At 42.9% G+C, this 22,296-nt stretch overlaps 3 protein-coding genes across 6 annotated transcripts in view; 1 reads left to right on the plus strand and 2 right to left on the minus strand.

Moving 5' to 3' along the window:
• Window positions 1-1,087: 1,087 nt before the first annotated feature.
• Window positions 1,088-6,227, plus strand: ybx1 (Y box binding protein 1). 4 transcript variants are annotated; one of them, XM_070839417.1, is made up of 8 exons: window positions 1,088-1,340; window positions 3,292-3,355; window positions 3,631-3,664; window positions 3,754-3,843; window positions 4,004-4,348; window positions 4,730-4,827; window positions 5,174-5,460; window positions 5,883-6,227. In XM_070839417.1, the coding sequence occupies exons 1-7, from the start codon at window positions 1,235-1,237 to the stop codon at window positions 5,412-5,414; spliced, it is 978 nt and encodes a 325-aa protein (XP_070695518.1). In that variant the 5' UTR covers window positions 1,088-1,234; the 3' UTR covers window positions 5,415-5,460; window positions 5,883-6,227. The 4 variants fall into 4 exon arrangements, with proteins under 4 accessions (XP_070695518.1, XP_070695519.1, XP_070695520.1 ...); XM_070839418.1 differs by having other exon boundaries at window positions 4,730-4,815; XM_070839419.1 differs by having other exon boundaries at window positions 4,004-4,285.
• Window positions 6,228-6,601: 374 nt separating this feature from the next.
• arhgef16 (Rho guanine nucleotide exchange factor (GEF) 16) lies at window positions 6,602-18,767 on the minus strand. Its single transcript, XM_070839414.1, has 15 exons — window positions 18,621-18,767; window positions 17,264-17,903; window positions 16,628-16,679; window positions 15,639-15,802; window positions 14,945-15,001; window positions 13,116-13,276; window positions 11,801-11,953; window positions 11,577-11,706; window positions 10,934-11,008; window positions 10,711-10,803; window positions 10,340-10,491; window positions 9,407-9,595; window positions 8,678-8,748; window positions 7,640-7,741; window positions 6,602-7,513 (listed from the first exon to the last, which is right to left on the minus strand). Exons 2-15 carry the CDS (start codon window positions 17,834-17,836, stop codon window positions 7,374-7,376), a joined length of 2,112 nt encoding a protein of 703 aa, XP_070695515.1. The 5' UTR covers window positions 17,837-17,903; window positions 18,621-18,767; the 3' UTR covers window positions 6,602-7,373.
• Window positions 18,768-19,387: 620 nt separating this feature from the next.
• espn (espin) overlaps window positions 19,388-22,296 on the minus strand; it is a 40,641-nt gene continuing 37,732 nt past the window's right edge. Inside the window, exon 14 of the mRNA XM_070839465.1 lies at window positions 19,388-21,488. Within this exon, the coding sequence (XP_070695566.1) occupies window positions 21,341-21,488 (148 nt within the window). The 3' untranslated portion in view covers window positions 19,388-21,340. The remainder of the gene's footprint in view (window positions 21,489-22,296) is intronic.

Consider the following 22,296-nt stretch of genomic DNA (forward strand, 5'->3'; position numbering starts at 1 on the left):
GAAGTACAGAAAAGTAGGACAAATAACATTTTGATTAACATTTTAAATTTCCTCCCTGTGAATCCTGTATATTATCAGGACATGATCTGTTATCATGTTTGGTGTTTAAATTGTAAATGAGCATTATGGTAATTGTTCAGCGTGGATGTCATGTTCACTTGTTCTCTGTGTTTAGTTGTTTCGGCATATTGCTGCAGACATTAATAGGCTGGTTAGTTAGAACTTAATGTTCTCAGCACACCAATGTATAGCCCACCGAAATGACTTCTCTTATTAAATCTTCCGAGGTATTGTGCATGTTTGAGAGGCGCCACTACTGACAACACAGTAAAAATGATAAATATAACATTACACGGCATGTTCCATGAATAAAATATTGAGGCTTTCCTAATCCTTCCCTTGATTTGGGTCAGGTATCCCTCAATACATTTCCACAAGGCTGCACTCTGTGCATATGAGTCTACAGATAGTGTGCAGTGTCTACAGACATTCAATATTTTATCAGTAGTGATGGTAGCCAAACAAACAATATTCCAAGGCTATAGAGACAACTGACCACTTGTTCAATATTTTCAAAAAACATTTTTTAAGCTCCAATGTACAAACATCGCTTGGTCTCTTAGGACAGTCTGTACAGAACTGTAGAATTGCCAAATTTTAAAACCGTGTAATTAAGGTAATCTCAAAGTCATGCGGTGCGTCTTGGGACTATTTTATGACGCCATTTTGTGCAAGAATGGCAAAATAATATTCCTGGTCATCATACTTCGCAAGTATTTTTGTACATTTTGTTAAAATCCTTCAAAAGACTGACATGACAGCCGTGCAGACACCCTGTTCCTAAAGTGTCACGGTTATCTGTCTGACTTGTCTGGCTTTGACATCACTGTGGGGCGGCAACAATGGACAGGTACAATCTCCATTAGCCAATCATATTCAGCAAACTCTTCCCTCTAACGAAACTGACAAGTGTCTTAGCCAATAGGAGCGCGTTTTGCTTTTCGTTACAGATTCCAACCAATAGGAGGAGCAGTTGGGCGGAGCCTTGACCAGAAACATTCCCCGGCTCAGTACCTCATTCTGCCCAGTTCGATCGGCAACGGGAGCGGAAAGAGGAAAGCAGAGAGCCCGAAGGCAGTAGCCCCCACCACCGCCGGCCCAGGTTACCATCTAGCACCGGGAAACATAGCAGAGAGCCGCCGCCGGCAGAAGCCATTACCAACCAGTAGTAACCATGAGCAGCGAGGCCGAGACACAACAACCACCGCAGCCTGCTGACGATGCGGAGAGCCCATCCAGCCCGGCAGCCGCAGCTTCCGCGGGGGATAAGAAGGTCATCGGTAAGACTGCTGGAAATGAGCTAGTTAGCCGAGTTAGCTAACGTGGTTAGTGGCATAGAGGCGATGCGCAAAAGCGACGGCAGTTAACATTAATGAGCCGATCGCCAGCTCAATTACTCGATAAATAACTTCGTTTTCGAACCGATGTTGCTGTTAACTCGGAAACATTTCAAACTGGCAGATGACAAAATAAACGTTTTTGCTAACATGATCTCTTTCATTTCTGCCGATTTTGTACAACGTGTGGGATGACTGCAGTTAAAATAACGTCGGCGTTTGATTGAACTAAACGGGGGAACCGACGATGAGAAGTTTTTTATTTTTTTGTCTTGAACAAGACCAAATAAATGTAATTTTTCTGCCAAGTAGCGAAACGTTGGTCATAACGGCAGGCAACGTTAGCCACTCTAATTTAAAAATGTCAGTTGGAAGATCGGACGTATTACCAGTGCTTCACCCATTAACCACGACGTTATCATTCGTTTAATACCAGTTGTAAATTAATAGCAGTTGCTCCAAGTGACATTAATTTCAGATGAGAGTGTACGATTGGTGTAATGTAATCCTTAAATCTTAGCCGGTTAATCTCTCCTGTTCATCGGCCTCCTTAACGTCCAATAGCCGCCACAGAGTGCCATGATGCCGGCTGCCCGTCACATGCACGGCCGTTGACGTTATTTCAGGACGCGGCTCTCCCCGCTAACGTTAGCTGTACTGTAACGTTAGCAGTTTTAAATAGTCGGACAATGGTGATCGATGCCGAGCAGTTAACGTTAGCTATAATTTTTTGACAGCTAATCACACATCATGGTGGAATATGGAGTTACTTTAAACGGCTAATTTAGCCTGTTACAACTGTCTGCTAACGTTAGCCGCTGGCCACCCCTTTGTTCACACGAAAGAGGCTGGTTCTGTGTTTGTAGTTTTTCTCTCCAAAATAGTCGAAACTCGCGCACAAACTTGTACCCACTGCATTTGGCGAAAGGATCATACAAAAGCTGGCTTTTACATTTTTCAGAATACGACTGTCAATGGACGTCGGATTTTGCTCGAATCTACGGGCTATCTAGTATTATGGCCTAGCTTAACAGCGGCGGTAGCTCGTTGGCTAACGAAGCTACGCTAGCCTAGCCAGCTAACATTTGCTATTTACATGGCTGAAGGGGCCACCCAAAATGTCCGCCGTTTGATTCAACTGATTTCTTTCGCCATTTAGTGGTTCGTTCGTTACAGTTAACAACTTAAATATTTTTTGTTACACAACGTTCCGCCAAAATAGAGGTTATTTCATGTGTTACGATAGTTTCTGCTCGCTGGCTTTAATCCAACCACATGGTTGATACCCAGTTAGCCACCATGCTAACAAGCCAGCTCGGCACGCTGCTTGCTAACGTATCCGGGCGAGACTCTACCACGTGTGAGCGCTCAACTGCTGAGCAGTGCGGCTTAAAATGGGGCAGTAGGTCTGTAGTAGTTGAACTTTGAAATGTCCCCGGCTACAGCGTACTATGTTCTTATCCCCCCGCTCCTTGATGGGTGATGCACTACAGTGGCCCTATATGACAGATGCACCGGTAATGGGGCTAAGAAATCCTAGATCCGCATGAGAATTGGCGTAGTGATAACTAGCTCATAATACCCTCGGTTCATGCATCATACCGAGTGCAGCTGGCACAGGGCATCCTTGAGCATCAAGATCTAAAAAAAGGCTGACAGTTGGGAGTTAAATATAACTTGCACATTATCTGTGGCTTGGGTTAGTTTTTCTTCATCTGTGGTTATTTGAGTCCTTTAACTTTTCTCATAGTGGAGGACGTGCGAAACACATACGTTTGATTGAGGCTTTTCATTCATACTTGCATAATGTTATTTCAGCAGTGTAGCACTGAAAATGAAATGCCTGAAGCTTAAACTTGGTTAATGATTTTCGTTTTATTGTGTCTCATTGTAGCAACAAAAGTCTTGGGTACAGTCAAATGGTTCAACGTCAGGAATGGATATGGTTTTATCAATAGGTAAGTGAACTCCACCCCCACCCCTGTCTGCTAAAGACCCTGATATCATCTGTGTGTTTGGAGGGACATCCCCAATCCTATTATGGCTTTGATTTGCTTACAAAGCTGACCAGACGATTTGTCTGCTGGTCTCCATGCTGTTACATTGTTACTGCTGTTACATTCAGTACCTAAGTAATCCTTACACTTGCTGGTGTAGTTGTCCTTTGTCTGCATTCTGCGGCTTAGCGAGATGGTAACTAGATGTAACTGAATGTTTATTTTCTTATGTTTAGGAATGATACAAAAGAGGACGTTTTTGTACACCAGGTAAGTTATAGATAATTTTATTCTCTTATTTACTTTCATAAATGATCATGAATATAAAATCTCACCCGCGAACAATTTCTGGTTTTTAGACAGCTATCAAAAAGAACAACCCGAGGAAATACCTTCGCAGTGTTGGAGATGGCGAAACTGTGGAGTTTGACGTAGTTGAGGGAGAGAAGGTAAGCTGTGCTTTTGTGGGCAATTCAGACTGTTAATAAAAAAATAACAAATAAATTGAATAAATAAAAAAATCCATCCTATTAATTGTAACCTATAAACTGCAATCATTTGCTTGGGTGATTAATTTTTAATAAAAAAAAATAATGCCACTGTGCACAGGGAGCAGAGGCGGCAAATGTCACCGGCCCAGGAGGAATTGCAGTCCAGGGTAGTAAGTACGCTGCTGACAGGAACCGCTATAGGCGCTATCCCCGGAGAAGGGGCCCTCCCCGTGGTGGAGACTATCCAGAGAACTACCAGAGTGACGGAGAGGGTGAACCAAGCAACGGAGGTCGTGACAAAGGCAGCCGAGATGGGGGAGAGAGCGCACCTGAAGGAGACTCTCAGCAACAGCAGCGCAGGCCCACTTACCCTGGCAGACGGCGTTATCCGTCATACTTTGTACGTAGACGCTACGGCCGCCGGCCCCCGTACACCAACGCACCACGCGGAGAGATGACTGAGGTACGCCGTCACAGGGCTACTATCCTGAAGCAGGCACCCAGCAGTCCCATGACAAAGTCGGGACCCTTGATATGTTGATGTCATACACAACGTGAAATCCTCTCCTTTCTAATGCCCACGTGGTTGTGAACATAAATCTTGGTGTATCGGGGGTCTTGCCAATATTTTGCAAATTGACTCATAGGCCCCTAATCTCAGCTGTGTCGGAGCTACCTGATGTTGCACTTTCATCATCCTCAACACTGATTGGCAAGCTGGCCAGCTTCATTACAGCTGAGGATTATACACTACACAATACACGATCTATACACGTTTGTTTGCCTGTGTGTTGGCTCTGGAAAAAGTTGTGTGTCAGTTGTCGTTTGATCTGTTTATCTTCAGGGAGGTGAGGGTGACGAGAGCCAGGGAGGTCCAGACCAGGGCAACAAACCAGTGAGGCAGAACTACTACAGAGGCTTCCGACCAAGGTTCAGACCAAGGTTTGCATGTTGGCTTCATTGATGCAGGGCTGCAACAAAAGGAGAGCAAACCACTGGGCTATCTGAAGCCCACAAACGGAAATCTGCCTCTTTAAAAATGAACCTGACTAAATAAATGCCACACGTTTGGGCCAGAGAAAGTCTCCTTTTATTGCAGCCTAACCTCAAACTGCAGCTGTGCATCCAAATTGATTTTTTTATTTTTTTTTGCAGCAATTGTCTTGTGACTTAAAATCTGCATCTTGTCTCAGTGGCTGATTTGTTCTTTGCATGATGCCACCACATCTTAGTTACTGTGTACTTAACGCTTGACAGCCCATTTTTATTTTTTGCCTGCTCACTCCAGGGGTCCACCCCGTCCCAGACCGGTGCGGGACGGCGAGGAGGACAAGGAGAATCAGGGCGGCGAAGGCGGTCAGAACCAACAGCCCCGCCAGCGGCGCTACCGCCGCAACTTCAACTACCGCCGCAGACGCCAACAGACTGGTGGCAAACCCGGCCAGGAAACCAAGGAGGCCAAGACAGGAGGTGACCCATCTGCAGAGAAAACGTCCGCTCCCGAGGCCCAGCAGGGTGGGGCTGAGTAGGAAACGACCTGCCCACCGGCACCTACCATCTTTTACCATCGTCCGGGTGAGTGTGGAGCCTCATGATTGCTGGTTTGGGTCCGTTTTGCTAATTTCCGTTAACTTCGGCAGGTGAATATCTGTATTCAGGCATATCTATTCATATGCAACATTTAAGGTTTATAGCTGCCTAGATTTTTATTTTGTCCAAGTAGGGCTGTCTGGCTCATCACTCTTTAGGCTCTGTAGTGGATGATCCAAAGCATGAGGTAATGCAGTGGATTTGATTAAGCAAACTGTCTGGAGCCATAGAGCCCTCTCGCTATTGTCTCTTTTCCATATGAGCAGCAGATTTGGGCTTTGGATTCTTTGGTCTGGTGATGAAGCACTTTTTCAGGCAACTCATGGTGCAGTGCGCCACATGACTAAACTGATTAAAAATGCAGTGCACAGATGAACAATGGACTAATTTTCTTCTTTTCTTTTCAGTTTTTTTGTCAACAAGAAGAAACATCAAACAAGATCTGAGCAATAAAGATTTGACTTGACGATCGTCACAAGCTTGCACCATGCATTTGACCAGATTACCACCGATTGCCTGCAGAATCTATGCAGACCTGTTTTTTTTCCATTATTTTTATGTGACAGCTACAAAAAGTTTTGGGGAAACAGCAAATGTTTTTCTAAATCTGTCCTAAGTTTTTACACCAAATGGTTTTTAAAGAAAAAATGGAATTTGATATCTGGTCAGTTTGACATTTTTAAATAACTTTTTATGTATTCAAACATTTTAACAAAATGCAAGCTCAAATAAAAGTCCAGAAACCAGGAAAATACTCTCGTGTTGGCTTTATTTTTATGTTTCAAGTAGACAGGCCCTAAATGTTTTTCCTATTTCAGATGAAATATTTAGAAGCACATAATCTTGTATGATGCAAAGTGGCACATTAGCATTTATAATCACAAATGTTTTTCCAAAACTCTGGTCATGTTTTCTTCTACATCAGGATAACAAAACACCCTTCACAGCATATTTAATTGGCACCAATGCAATATGAATGAGAAATGTAACCGATAATTAGCACTGCGTCAAACTGAGACTGAGAGCAAAGTGTACATTAAACACTTATTGTTTTTAGCATGCAACTTTTCATACTATAGTGTATGTAGACAATATAATTATAAAATCATAGGGTGCATTGAAGGTTCACTATTTGCTTCAGCAAGTAGGTTTTAAACTCACATTCACACCAGTTAATAACAGCATAGTGCTTTACAAGTTAGAGAAAATGTCCACTGTTGGCCACTAAATCCGGCCACTGGAAATGTGTTAATTTTTTTTTTATTGGCCGCTCACACAAGAAGTGGACGGAAGACGACATACATCAGCTCTACAACAAACATTTTCATTCCACCTGATGGCCATGTTTGAAGATACTTGGTGGGGCAGACGGGCAGCACAGTTTGCACTGTTGCCTCACAGCAAGAAGTTTCCAGGTTCAAACCCGCCGGCCGGCAGGTTTGAGCTTTGAACCTTTCTCCACACAGAAAGGTTCAAGGTTCTGTCCGGGCACTCTAGCTTCCTCCCACGGTCCAAAGACATGCAGGTTAGCTTAATTGGTGACTCTAAATTGCCAGTAGGTATGAATGTGAGCGTGAATGATTGTCTGTCTCTGTGATTTGGTCCAGGATGTACCCTGCCTCCCACTCAGTGTCAGCTGGGATCCCCTGCGACCCTTAAGGATAAGCAGTATGGAGTCTGGCGGACTGTAGAGAAACATGTAAAATATGAAACTTATTCATCTTAGACCGCTGGGGCACCAGGACAGCATCCTGGTTAGACGCCTTCTAGTCTGATGGACTGCTGCAGTAATTAATAGTTGTCCTGTGTTCAGTATGATTCACCAGCAACGCAGTCTCAACAAAAACTGAACATGAGCGTCACCAATCTACTATACAAAACCAGGGTGTTCCTGTCACTCAAACGTTGGTCTCTTTGCGCAGGCGCTTCATGCGTTGCACGTTGCTCTCCATGGCGGTGGGGTTGGTGATCTCTGTGGCACAACTAGCAGGAAACCAGCCTCTCTCTCCATCTCGCATCCTCTCCCCAAAACACCAGGCTAGGAAGAGCAGACAGCTGAGGTTACCTCTAGAAGCTCTAAAAATCCTTCCACTGATTGAGCATCAAGGTGTGGATTTGATGTAGCGATGGAGCAAAACACACACACACACATATAGGGCCTCACCTTCATCTTTCCGAAGGACGATGACGAGCTCAGCCTGTTGCAGACCCAGCTCATCTGGTTCCTTTGGCATGTAGGCTTTGGTGGCCTCGTACTGTGGCAGACCTGAAAACACATTCCCATAATAAACACAAAACCAAAGCTTATATGTCAGGAACAGTAAACCTTCCTGTATTTTGTGTAGAATTAAGAACCCTGTTTATTTAATAACATCCTGCACAGCTGAATATTTACAGCACAACACATTACTTCCTGGCATGTCATTTTCCTTGGGAGGACACACCCTTTGATAATGATATCAAACTGCAAACAAAGATACACTTACTCATACCCATGACGCAAACAGCCACTGTGATGGTCCTGTTTTAAACATGCCTCAGGGCGTACCACAAAGGCACTGCTTTAATTTTAACAAGATTTTGTTTAAAGTAGTTTCTGGGTGTTTTTTTATTCTTTGGAAACGGCACAGTCATGGCCAGAAGTAGGGAGAACTCAAAACAAGACAGTTGTAAAGTCATAAATCATAAAAGAAGAAAACACATAAGTAGAATTCGTTCCATCCCAAATGGTGACTGCTCCACATCTGTCTTGTTTTAAAATATTTACTGTGCATGTCTAAAGCACCAGAATGCTTTTTTCATTTGGAGTCAAATGCAAGTTAAGTACAGATAATGTAGTTCATGTGTATTAAAGTCATTGTTAAACATTATGAACCCAAAGTCAGGGTTCAAATAGATCTAGAAAATGTTGGAGATGTTGTCTGGAAAAGAAGAAAGAATCTTTACGTCTCTGATTTGTATGTGAATCCAATTGCATTTTAAATAGCTGCAGACTCATTTGAAATGGAAAGTGAATGCAAACCATCTGTTTTCTATGCAGCACACTGACTTCCATGACAAATGAATAATTTACACATGAACAGTAAGGAACAGATTTGTCATTAGCTGCCACTTTTAAAGATTACATGTCTGGTCGAACTCAGTTAATTCAAAGTGGATTTAAAAGAGCGACTCCCTTGGTAAATAAATCATGCTGACTTACCGGCTGTAGGAGTGGAGACTCCTGCCTGCTTGTGTTCTGTCAGAGCAACTATCCAACGTGCCCGGTCCACCCTTAGACAAAAAATCAAATACAATCATAAACATGACTCCAAACCCACTGCAGTCTCTTCACGTGATAACAACAAAATCTCTTCTGAATAAACTAAATTTATGGGAGCGTTTTAGGTTGGTATTCAGACGTCTGTCAGTAGAGGGAGCCAGACACAAAACATCAGACTGGTTTCCAGTTGGGTTTTTCCACAGGGCTGCTTTAGTGAAAGCCCTGATGACATGCACCTCCACTGCATCCTCACAGCAGGGAGCAGCTTGCCCACATATCAGCCTTTTTGTACTGGTTGTTGATGGCTTTGCATCAATATTGAAGCCGTGTTAAGTCACTGCTGATGTAAACCTTTCCTGCTGTTGTCACTGGTGAACTGGCAGGATGCTTTTATTGTGAAAAACTAGGAAATGCAAACGCGTTTGTAACCCAAAGTGCAACAGGACCAAGCTTCCCAGAGACCACATTAACCATATCCACCATTATTTGGTGGTAGCAAGACTGTATTTTATGTCTCTGAATGAACCAGGATGCGAAGGAAAGTGATCAGATTTTCAACAAAATGTTCCAGTCCCGCCAGATGAAACTGTACCTCATGACATCTTAGTATAATAAAATCCTGTGTTTTCCAATATAAAACCCCACATAAGGGATAGTGAGCAGCGGTACCTGGACTCTGCCACCAGAGTGATCTGCTCCACTCTCCCCTCACTGTTCCTGCTCATCAGCAGTCTGAAGGAAAGATAGTGGCTGGAGCTGTTCTTGGCAGGCGGAGACGTTCGTCCTTCTGAATCCTCCCCGACCTCCACCTCCACATTCTCCAGAGTCGCATAGTCCATCACCACAAAGCTCTCCTCACTGGAAAACACAAACTGTTTAAATCATAATTCCATTTACGGAATATTTTTCAATCAAATTGTGTCTGAATGAGCAGCAACATTCGGTTACATGTGGTTTTTACACATCATAGTGCAGCTTTCAGTGCAGCTAAACCCAGTTACTTTTTTATTTTACATGCACGCATTCAAACCACATTCCTTTACTCGCTCCATTTCCAAGACATTATCTCCTGAAGACTGGCTTACAATGTGGACTTTACAACCCTGAAAATGACTCCAGTGTTGTTCGTCTGAGCTGACATTGTTTGGTTTCTCCCTAACTCAAAACAGAAAGCTGTAGTCTGTTGAGCTGACATGCTGAATGCAAGATTGAAGAATCTCAAGTATGCACGCATCACTTCCATACTCTCTCCTTTCTCTCTGTTTGTCATGTTTCCTGCCTGCCAGCAGCTGGACAAACTCAGTGTCCACAGGAGTCACCAGGAAGAAGTTCATGAAATGCTTCAAAAACTGGTTGTGAATTTTGAAACTTCACAATGCATTATGCCCAGAGGTTAAAAACTTTAGCTTCCTGCTCTGCTTTCTTTGCTTCTAAAGTCAGACTGCTCTTAAACCAGATATTACAGCAGGCTGAATGCATCTTAAGCTATCCTATAAAATGTTATCTTGGTTTTATCTTAGGTAGATCATGACACATTGGCTGATGTTTTTATGAATTAATAAATATAATATATAAAATTGTCTTAGTTTTAGTCCCACTGACCTCTTCTTCTTGGTGACGATCAGTACGTCGTTGAAGAGAAACAGGTAGTAGCTCCTGTTGCTGAAAGCCCTCCAGATGCTGAGCTCTTCAGTGCAGACGGCCAGCTCACCACGCTTCTTCAGCCACCGTGATGATGACACCAGAGGAAATGGCTGCAAGGACACGAGAATTAGCACTCCAGGTTAACAAAACTGGAATAACATGTTTTCTTCTGTACTGGATCTGCACCATTGCTACATGAAGGGAATCAGTCCAAAGCTTTTTCACGTTCTGTTGTATTCTTTGCTTTTTATATTTACATAGAAGTCAATCCATGTGACCTCTATATTCACTGTTTGTGTATATAGATTGTACATATGGACACCTCTTACCTTGATTTTACCAAAATCCATCTGTTTCTGAATGGTGTACATCTGCTCCGTCCTCTCCATCCGCCTCGCTCCATCATTGCAGCTTGAGACCAACTGTTGAATTAATAATCACAACAGTGACGTAATGATAATCACAACCTTTGACCTCGTAGCCCACATCCCAACATGTGAGGCCAAAGAATGCTTTACAGACATTCAGCTAAGCTGTTCTCAACATGTCTACCTTGCTGATGGCGTGCAGCGCCCAAACAGCAGCAAAGTACTCGGCTGTGTCGTCTGGAGTTTTCTGGCAGATTGTCTGTGAGGGGAGACAAAGGTGTGAGTTATTTATTTCTGTTGGCAAAACACCCTTCTGCACCACTGTACATGCCATGAAACAGAATCCAGAGTTCCTAAATCAATGAATCACTTTTCATCATTAATTCTGGTGAATATTTAAAGTTATACTCGTGTGTTTATATACACATATGGTTTTTATTCATTTTTCTAATTTTGTACTTTTTTCTGATTTCACTCCCAAAATGTGTCTCTATATTAATATAATATAATAATCGTTAATGCCTTTTGATTTTGACAAGTGTACATCTTTACAAGCTTTTACAAATAACACAAATAAAGTGAAGAACACGAAGATAATGTGGTGAATGCGTTAGGAAGGTAAGGAATGACCTTTATGGATTGACAGTAAATCTAGCTTTACACACTTAAGGAAAATTAAATAATGTGGCTCTCAGGCTGCTGGCCATGAACCCACAGAGGGCTCATCGGGCCATTTTAGGGCTATTATCTAAATCTGTTTATTTGGGAATATGTGTGAGCCACAGAGACTGGGAGTCATTTACAAAGACACTGAAGGTTACACTGACATCCAGCAGCAGTGGCAGTCTGGTGACTCGCTGCATGGGAAGGATGAGGAAAGAGATCATGGGCAGGCCTCCACATTCACTGCTCCCTTCGATTTGCTTCAAGGTCTCTTTGAAAGCAGTGTTGCTGGACCTTATAGATGGAGAGAAAGAGGGGGAGGTCAGCTCAACCTGCTTCGTTAATGCGGACACTCATTAGTTTGTCAGGGTGTCCAGCTGCTACTCACAGCAGCTTCTGCAGCGTCCTCTGTTGGAAGGTCTCATTGGAGCAGTAGACAATGTAGGGCTCAAAGTGGTGAGCAGCGTGGTTCTGAACAATATCGCTAATGTCCCGGATCACTGGGTTGTCATAGTGACGGCGTTCAAGGTCCTCAAAAAACCTAAAAATGGAGAGAAGAGGGGGAGGTTAGTGAAGAAGTGTAAGGACTGCGTTTCTACTCCCACAGACTGATTACCTGAGCAGGATACATGCAGCTCTGTGCGGACAGTGTATGTTCAGGCTGAACTGAACGTCACAACTTCTAAGCTTTAAATTACAGGACACTTGTATTGTCAAAGCACAGATTAACTTTTCAGCGTTTTCATTTCAGTGTTGGTTACATTCTGAGACAGCTGTGACAATAACAGGTGATGATTGTGTGGTAACTGAAACAAAAGGTGTCCTTCTCCACTTATCTCCTGAGAGACATGAGCTTCACAACAATCCCGAAAGCACACAAACTGATGATTTCAAGGTCCAAATATACTAAAATACAAAACCTGTAAGATCCAGGTGATCCCTTCTGCAAAAGCTTTGGAAGGGCTTTCTATTATTAGCAATAACGACAGGATAAATGACTTTCAGCCCCACCCTTGCTAAGTGCCTTTTTCAACAAAAAAAGAGTAAAACGACACCTGAGAAACAGCCCAACCCAGGAGGCGACTGCAGGACACACACATACTGTAAATCAGATGTGCCATAACGCAGCTTCTGAGACAACCTCTACCTTCTAGTTTCACACATCCCATTTTACTTGGAAGAACAGAACAAGATGAGGAAACTTCTTCTCTTGCTGCTGAAAGTAGATTTATTCTCACCCAAAATAATGTAACCGGCAACGCACTGAGCAACACAGGCCGCTCACAAGCGCATTATCATCTTAAAGCCTGTGAATAGAGCAGCCAGGCAGCAGAACCAGTTTGGCTTGTTGGCTTGTTTTAACATGTTGGTGGAGACTACAGGATACTAAAGACATGCTAAGGGCAAATATTCTACCTGAAACTTTAAATCAAGGAATTTTCAGTTTGAAATCACATCTCATTGTGAATAAAAACCTACTGAATGACAAAACAAATACAAAATGTGTGTCATATAGTGTAACGTATGCAAAGCACAGTCCTATGTGCAGATAAATAGTCCTTTACACTGCTTCACACAGTGATAACATCATTGGATCCTACATTTATGAGGTGGTGAACCTCCCCCACAACTAGTTTTCCATCACCCACCCACACACACACACACACACGAACAAGTAAGACTGCAGTATAATTTGTGCCCACCTTTGGCTGACTTGGTGTATGACAGAGATGTTGGAGAAGAGGTGATGGTGCTCTGTGGCCGTCATTGTTTTTTTCAGAGCTTCACTGTTCTTGAAGTGACGCACCAGGATGCCCAGGCTGTGCAGGTATGAGTGCTCTGACGTGATGATCTCAAAGATGGCCTGTAAAATGACCACACATGTCCAAATAAGTGTGCATGTGATGGAGCAAGTCACATTTGCAACACGTGCTTTCTTTTTACTCTGTGATGCTCTTGCTGTTGGATCTCTGGTGGTCTGGTAATTTTGATTAAGGACTTAAGAATTTACTTTTTTAGGGATCCTACTTTATTTCAACCCGTCTTTCCTACATTTCCCAGTATTCCTTTTAACAAAATCCAGTGAAATGGCCTCTACTTTCTGTAATCAACTGTGGAGTTTCTGCATAGATGAACAGAGCAAACCAGCAGGGAAGTTCTTTAAATCAGACATAACAGACATATCCCTGACAAAGTAAAACATAAGCTGTGGCTGCAATGCATTCTGGTCTATTGAGGCTGCTATTGGTGGAGAAATCTGCACCTCTGCTCTCCTCTCTAACAAACTTCTCCCTACATGTTGAATATGGGAGCAAACATTTGTGGCACTGTTCAGAGTAGTTTTTACGGTATAACAGTATAAATATTTAGCAATGGATGCTTTGGTTAACCTCTGCTGCTTGTGGTCAGGATCTCAGGTGAGCTATAAAGTGACAATGACACACGTCTCACAACCCTACTTCCTCTAAAGGTGAAATGGCTGAGACAGGAACAAAGGGCATTAGCTGAGCTAAATCAAGAACACCACTTCCTGAAAATTCAAGACCAGCACTTATGTTTCAGAGCAGCATTTCTTAGTTCCTTTAAGCCCCAAACTTAAGGATAATGCTTTCATAACGCTAAAAAGTGTAATTAAAGTTGCTGGCAGCAAATCTGGGGCGCACACTAAAGATATACCGTGAAGGTAACCACAGGTACAAAAGAGCAAGACTGAGTGAGATCATACTGGCAGGGTGTGGACTGTAGTGCACACAGGGTGGACCTTTGGTATTGACACATCTGCTGTTAGACTGCTAGTGCAGACATATTACCAAAAGGAAAATCCACCCTCATACAGTATTACACTGTATAGACAGTATAAGTCTGAAATGTAACTGGGATTGTTGTTGGACCAACAATATCTCAACCTGATTGATCTACTTCTGCCTCTGCGCAGTGACTCTCTTCGCTTCCTAGAAAGCCTTCTGACAAAAACTCAGAGAATGACATTACACTTGTTGCCAGACAATGTTGGCAGGTGTGGGAGTCTCTAAGCCTTAATGGTTTTTTTTGACAGACAGCCTGTGTTACAAAGTGGAGATGTGGAGTTTGATAGAAGTGGGGATTAAGGAGGCACTAAGGGTCTAATGAAAGACTCTTGTGAGTCACATTATGGGAAATGTAGGATCCTGTGTCCTTAGCAGGGCCTTTAAGCAGGGACTAAAAGTCAGACACGTCAATTAATGATTAATGCTAATGTTTTGTTTTATTGCAGTTAACAGTCTGTTTTGTAATTGTATGCTATGGCTGTTTTGCTCCTCGACTCAGTGGCAGAAACACAGAAACAACAAAGGTGATGGAAACAGAAACTGAAAAACACTGCTTAAGTTTTATTGTTTTTAATCACAGAGCAGACAATACGTTCCTGTCATGCAGAGAAGCGTTCTTTAACTGCACATTTTTTGCTGAAAGGTCATGATGTTGTTATCCCTCTATGCATATCAGCACACACACACACACACACACACACACACTAGCAGCCACACATACTTACCTCTTGTCTCTTTCTCTCCTGAGGTGAGATCTTTGTCAGAATTCCTGCGTCCCTCACCTTTGAAAGAGATAAAGAAAAGCTAAGCTCTGCTGTTTATTTGAAACGGAGCGTGCTTTGAAATAATGAACAGACGAGCTCAGTGGATGTCCTGACATCTTAACTCAGATCGCCTTCCCACTCGGGGTCATGGAGTGTGGGACATCATGCAGCAGCAAAAACATGTAAGACTGAGTGAGCTTTTATTTATATTGCACCCTTATAAACAAAATTCAGGTGAAGCTAAAGCAAGAAAAGAACACTTTACACACAATAAACACAATATGCACACATATAGATGCTGGTATAGCTAAATTAACCGATTTGAACAACTACAATAAATGCGATTGGATGTGTTATAATATTTTGATTTTTACTTGATTTGTGTTTGCCTTTAACATGTTCTTTTTGAGACTTATTACTTGTGCTGTGTGTCTTGTTTTATATGTTTTGTTGTGTGAGGACTCCAGAATGAGTAGCTGCTACCTTAGAGGCAAAGCTAATGGGGATCCAAATAAAAAATAAGGAATGAATAGAGCGTAAGGTACATTTGTATAATTATATATTACTTAGAATATGAATTCAAATGACTTTGCAGAACTCTTAGGTTGCACCTGATTTTATTTCCCTTTGTATGTAGGTGCAGTTAGAGGTTTACCTGTGGCAGCTGGCTCCAGGTGAGCTGTGCAGGCCGATAGCTCTTCACCACGATGCCTTGGTCCTCCGCTGGAGGCTCCACCACCACAAAGTCATCCAGCAGCTCATCCTGGTTGGTTGAGTGCAGCCCTCGCTCGCGGATCTCCTGGTAGAGACGCGGCGTAGCTGAGGATCGCATCGACATTGACAAACATCACTCACTTTTTATGTCTTACAAACACACAGCTTATTCCAAAAATGCACGGTTTAAAGCGTGAAAATACCTGGTTTCTAAACTGAAATATTTTGCTCACAGCAGCCTTATGCATGAAGGATTCTGCTGTTATTTACCCATAAATCTGTCAGGTGTGTTGAAAAAAGGAAATTGTCGGTAACAAATGATTTGAAAGGGAACAAATGAAAGGCGAAAACTGAGTGCAAATCTTTCAACATAATAACACTTTGAGAATCAAAGTGTGGGAGGTGAGAACTCATCTATCCGGAATAAAGCTGATGGAGATTTAATTACAAGTTACTACTGAATGTTTCATTACTGGTATAATAGAGAGACCATTAAGTGAGTAAACCACAGTTTTGATTCCCACAATGTTGAGTGTGCAAGTGGAATCTGATTATGAGACAGAAATGAAATGTTTTTCTACTAATACCACTCTTACATCTTTTAGAATAGAAAAGTATGTGTTCATTTCAATGGCAAAATCCACATCAATATAACCACTAAAACTATAAATTCCCTCAAAACAAGTGTCAATGTTTGAGATTACAGGACATCAATGCTCATTCATCATGCTGGGAGCGTTCACAGTGAATGATTTCCTGTTCGGTCCTCTCCTGTCTCCTCAAGGGATCTTTTCGAAGATGTGATTTTTTTTTTAAACATTTCTACAACCCATCATTGCTTTGCACCAAAAATGTCATTGTTATTTCCCATCTATTTGTAGTCCTGTCAAGTTTAGAGAAGTGGACAAAGTGACACATTGGTAAACATACCATCTTTGAAGGACCCACGTTGGTTCTGGTTCCTCTTTCTCCCAAGCGTCCGCTAGAGAGGAGACAGCAGTGCAGGCTGACTTTAACACTGTGTATTGCACGTGCCTTAATGATACTGACAATTTTATTACACTTTTCATCTCCCGACATTTCCAGTAGTGTCTCTTTATATCAGGACCTTAAATATAGTGTTTTTTGAATACTGTCTGGTAAAACCCCTATGAGGACTTCCTCAACAATGGTGCTGGTCTGGACGGTAGGAAACCGTTGAGGAAAGACGCGGTCATCCCTATGACTAAAGGATAATTTGACCGAGGTTGTTGCCAGTGCTTCTGACTGTGACCTATGAGGCTAAGTGAGGAACAAAGCTGCATCAGCTGGACTTGAAATTGACACTTTCATTTAACCAGTTTGGACATTGCATGGATATAGATGAATTTATTGCTTGAAAATGGCTTCTTCTGATAGCCCTCCAATATAAAACACTCATAACAGCTAAAACATAAGTGGATAAAATTCTTTTTACTGTTTTTTTAGCTAACTGTAACAACAAATTCAGTTTAATTAACTATGAGTTTATGGTAAATGGACATAGTATAACACTGTCATTTGGAACAAATCACTCGGTGTATGTACCTTGCGTCCAGGGCTGCGTGCTGGACCAGGACTGGGCCCTCTGTCCTCTCTGACTGGTTTCAGCGTGGTTACACCCCCTTGTCCCGTCGCCATGGCTTCAATGTCCAGGCTAGTCACAGCCGCTCTGTATGACTTGTTTCTGCGGTTCCTCCTCAGAGCGAAGCCATCTCCGTCACTGTCATAATCCTCCCAGGACACATCAGGCCCCTGGGTTGAGTGACGGCTGCGGATCCCACTGTAGGAGTTCTCCAGTCCCACTGGGAACGTCACCACGGTGGTGTGGTGGCGGTTCTTAGGCCGGCTGGCCATGGCTAAATTCTTGGGAATGAGCTGTTGGGTGCCAACCTTCAGCGCTGCCGGACTCTGGGTGCTCAGAACCACCTGCTGAGGCGCCATCATCCTGACCACAACATCTTCCTGGGGCACGGGTGTTTCAGGGTGGAGTGTGGGGGAGCTTTGTGGCTGGTAGCAATCATCGCCCGGCTCTGATATATGAAGCGCTGTGGAGAAGTGGCTCTCCAGAATTATAGGGGCCTGCTCGTCCATGTAGCTGTCTGACTGGCTGTGGGACATGGCGTCCTCCTGCAGTCACCTCAGCCTGGTCCACCGAGCTCTTCAGCACCTACAACATTGGAGGAGTCTGAAGAAGAGGGGGAAAAATTACAGCCCTGCATGCATAACCTGGAGACATTCAGAAGTCCACACTACAGACAGGAAACATGTACAAGCAAGCACCTTAAATGGAGATACAGTTGTAACATGAGTGTCTCTTGTGTGGATGACCCTCAAATACCACCGGTGACCTATAGTGGGGCTCCCAGATCTCTTCCCATCGAAGAAGGGACCCGTGATTCAATCCCCCAGTCACACACTTGGTCAGCCACTTGTGTCAGTCCACAAACTCTTCTACATGGACTCAACCCGTGACTCACCGCTCACTCCTACACTGCACTCACCCACAGAAAAAGCACACACAGCAGAGTCCTGCTCCAGCAAATCTGTGCGCCACAGAAACTACAAGAAAACAAAGTCACACTTTGTTTTCTGATAATCCTCACCTGCCTGAGTATAATGTCAAGTGCAGACACACACACACACAGGCCTAGCTCTTACAGACATTATTAGTCGCTCATAACAGTAGATAAACACATTTATCTGCAGTTTAAAAGCATATACAAATACAGAATATTACGTAATTGGCTTGGTTTTTCCTGTTCGGTTGCAGTCCAAATGTCCAATAACTTCGAAAGAAAGGATTAGTGTGGGAGCAAAAATGTCTGCCTCACATTCCCATGGCTAATAACAACGCGGTGACACGCAGTAGAGTAAAGCCTGAGGCTGAGGGCAGCTGTCCTACCTGCCTGAGCGGGGTGACCTCACAAACACCGGCCTCTCTTACTGAATGCTGTCCCAGGTTGCTGTCCGGTTCACGGAGAGGTGCAGCTTTAGCAGCAGCTGTAGTCCCCCGCTCTGCTCTCTCACATATTTCTCCTCTCTCTCTCTCTCTCTCTCTCCCTCCCTCACTCTATCTCTCCCTCCGTCCCTCTCTTTCTCCCTCTCTCACTCACTTCCTCCTCTGTTTGCGGGCGCCCATTAAGCCGCGCCGCTGACGTCACTACAGGTGAGCGTCAATCAATCGTCGAAAAGTGCCGATTTATGTCGAAGCAGGCGAAGGTCTGCAGCCACGGAGGCGACTGTTCACAGCAAAGCAGCTCAGCATTTGGACTTCGCTGCAGTCTCTGCGTTGCTGAACTTATTCACTTACAATAAAATGCATTTAGAACGTCAGGTGGAGTTTGAGTGTGTCCTCTCACACATTTCTCTTCGCCTTCTGCAGGTACAGGAAGATAAAATGTTCTAATTTATTTGATCTTCTATTGAATCTCTTCGATGTTTCTTAGTTTACTCACTTTTGTTTGTTGACATTAAATCCACCTGACTGAAAACACGCAGCTCTTTGGCGCCCTCTCATGACCAATATGAGACACTACAGTCTAATTAAACACACACACGACCTACAGGACTATTAAACATGTGTTTCCATTGGAGGAAATACAATCACACTGTGAACGAATGCATGTTTGGTGATTTAAGATTTATTATCTTCAATTTTAACAGTCTGAAAATATAATTGTACATGAATTAGCCAACATCCTATTCAAGCAAGGCTGAGACATGTAATATAATGCGTCATGAAAACAATGAAACGACAAAATTCTCAGAGGGTCACTATATACAGAGTTGAAATATATATATAGAAAATCAAATGGCAATGACGTTTACATCATTTTCAATTTCAACATCATATGGCATCCGATGACAGTGAATTAGAATATTTCCAAATGATTCCCCAACCAGGACCATGTCTCTCATGACGACATGATGTGTACGCTCGACACCCTACATTTGCAAAAATGTACATCGAACATAAATGTCGTAAACATAAATAATAATTTCTATCATGTGGGAATACTTGTGTATCACGCTCAGCAAAGACACCCAGCATGATTGTGAGCTTCGGATACTCATCAGTGCACAGATTCATTCCTCTGCTAACATGCAAAATGTGTTTCCTCGGTTCTGCCAAAAACACTCAACACAGTTTTCCCACATTTCCATATTTAGCTCTAAATTGATGAACCCATGCCCAAAAAATGTCTGAATCCTAGTAGCTACTGCTTCAAAACCCGGAAGTAAAAGGGCCTGTTTAGACCAGATCATTTACAAATTCAATTATTATAATTATCATAATAAACCTGGTGTTTGAGTACTACTACCCAGCTGGCATTATCTAAGGAACGGTACATGTTTGATGTTACGGCAGTTTCTGGCAGACAGAGAGCTCTTTGCATTCTGTAAGCAGATCTGCTCATCAAAGATTCATCCTTCAGGTTAGTGGGACAAAGGCCGGAACAGGACACAGGACAAACTGATGAGTTTTCTCTACTTTTGCAATATTCAGTGTGCAGATAAGAAGTCAGGTGTAAGACGCTGCTCTTCACATGTGCATTTTTCTCCTTAAAGGCCATGTTTAAATATAAACCTAGCAGAACTGTACTTTGTTTTTCTTTTGTTTTGACTGAAAATCTAGGGTCCTGTGGTCAAATGTGCTTAATAATCACAATATGCCTAATTCGCATTTCGAAACACATGCACACAACATTTCACATTCATGACCACAACAGCTTAACATTTAGGTCACATATAGAAAAATTAAAATGGAACATTGCAGCTTTTGTCCAGTGATAACAATTTGCACAGCTACATAATCTTTACATTATTTAAAATAGGATATATATATTCATATATCTCAATATTCCAAATCCACAGAAATGACAATTAACTTATCTAAAGAAACAAATTAGTTTGAGCAGTGACAGGATTACAGCTGTGGCAGTAAAATGAAGCCATTTAGAAAGTGCTTCTATGAGCTTGATACAAAAATCTCATGACTAAGTATATAACATGATAAAGATGTGATATTGTCTACATACAGAATGTATTAGCTGCTTCGGGGGTTTAACAAGCCTGTGCTGAGTATGTCTATGTCATTTGTGGGTGACACAACTGTTATGAAGCTACTTTTCCATCCATTACATAACGGTGAGTGTGGCTAGTGAAGAAAATACACATGCAATGACTTTCTCCTCATGGCAAAATGCTCACATTTAGCCCCTTTGCATCATAAACCACTTTGTTTGAGTAAAACTTCTATGTGAAACAGCATCTATTGATTCCCAGGAAAGCAAATAGACAGATACTACCGATCAATCTTCATCTAATTAAGGAAGATAGCAAATGTCTTAAGCGAGTAGAATCGGTGCACGTTATTGTTAGCACTAAAAGAGTTTGTGTCCATGTGACTTTAAACAGGACGTGCTTCACCCAGCCGGTGTGGACAGCAGCAACCACAGCACAGTCCAGCGTCTCTGGAGGCCGAGGAGTGACACAGGTTTCAGAGGAGACAAGCTCTTCCTCAGTGTCCAGTGTGCAGTGCAGGGTGGAGGGTCAGGGATGGGGAGGTGATCAGTGAAGGCCTTGGGGGTTTGGGGACGGAGGAGGCGGAGGCGGCGCAGTTCACTGTTTGGCTATATCCCCTTTCTTCAGAATGATCTGTCGCTGCCAGGGGGCCAGCTTGGTCTCGTCGTAGCCCATGGTCCGTAGTCGCTCCTGCTCCGTCTTCTCCTCTTTCTCCTTCGCCTGTTTGGCCTGCTTCTCCGCATTTCTACAAGCATCCATGAAAAAAGGTCGACAATGGGCGGGAGACAAATTTTTAAAAAATCATCAAATCTCACATTAAACCAGTTTATATAACACAAACTAAAATACAACAGTTAGTTATAATATTGATGCACTTAGTACTCCAGTTAAATGCTCTCTTGTGGGATAAATTTGAGTTTTTTCAAGCATTATTATTACACTCCATGGACACCAACACCTCATTCATTATGAATATGCTGCTTTCAAAGCCTCCACTCCTCTGGGACAACTTTCTACAAAATTTTGGAGCCTTGCTGCAAGGATTTCCTCCCATTTAGTCACAAGAGCACTGCGGTTTAGGCACTCATGTTGAGTAATAACGTCTGGCTCATAGTTTATCCCTAAGGTGTTTGATGGGGTCAGGGGCTCCCTGCACTCCAGGCTACTTCTGCTAAACCAAGCTAGGAAAAACATTTCTTTATGGACCTGGCTTTGTGCATGCATGGGGGTAAGATCATGCTCAAACAGGAGGCAAGACAAAATTAAAAGCACTGGAACACAAGACTTTGTAGAGCTCTTAATTGAGGTTTTACATGGCAGACATTTTGTCATCTCATAGCAGGATGAGCACAGGTTGAAACAAACTTCTAACAATGGCTCCGCTCCATTAAATGTCCCAGTGAGCACTTCACACCACCAGGACCTTCTGCTCACGCTCACGTGAACGGAATATAGTCGTTTTTAATGATCTATCATTATTACACATGTGCTTTTCCTGCTATGACGAGACAGCATGTCTGCATAAATGAGGGGGGAAAATGCGTACATTACGT

The sequence above is a fragment of the Pempheris klunzingeri genome, chromosome 11 (genome assembly GCF_042242105.1).
Source record: "Pempheris klunzingeri isolate RE-2024b chromosome 11, fPemKlu1.hap1, whole genome shotgun sequence".
Classification (NCBI taxonomy): domain Eukaryota; kingdom Metazoa; phylum Chordata; class Actinopteri; order Acropomatiformes; family Pempheridae; genus Pempheris; species Pempheris klunzingeri.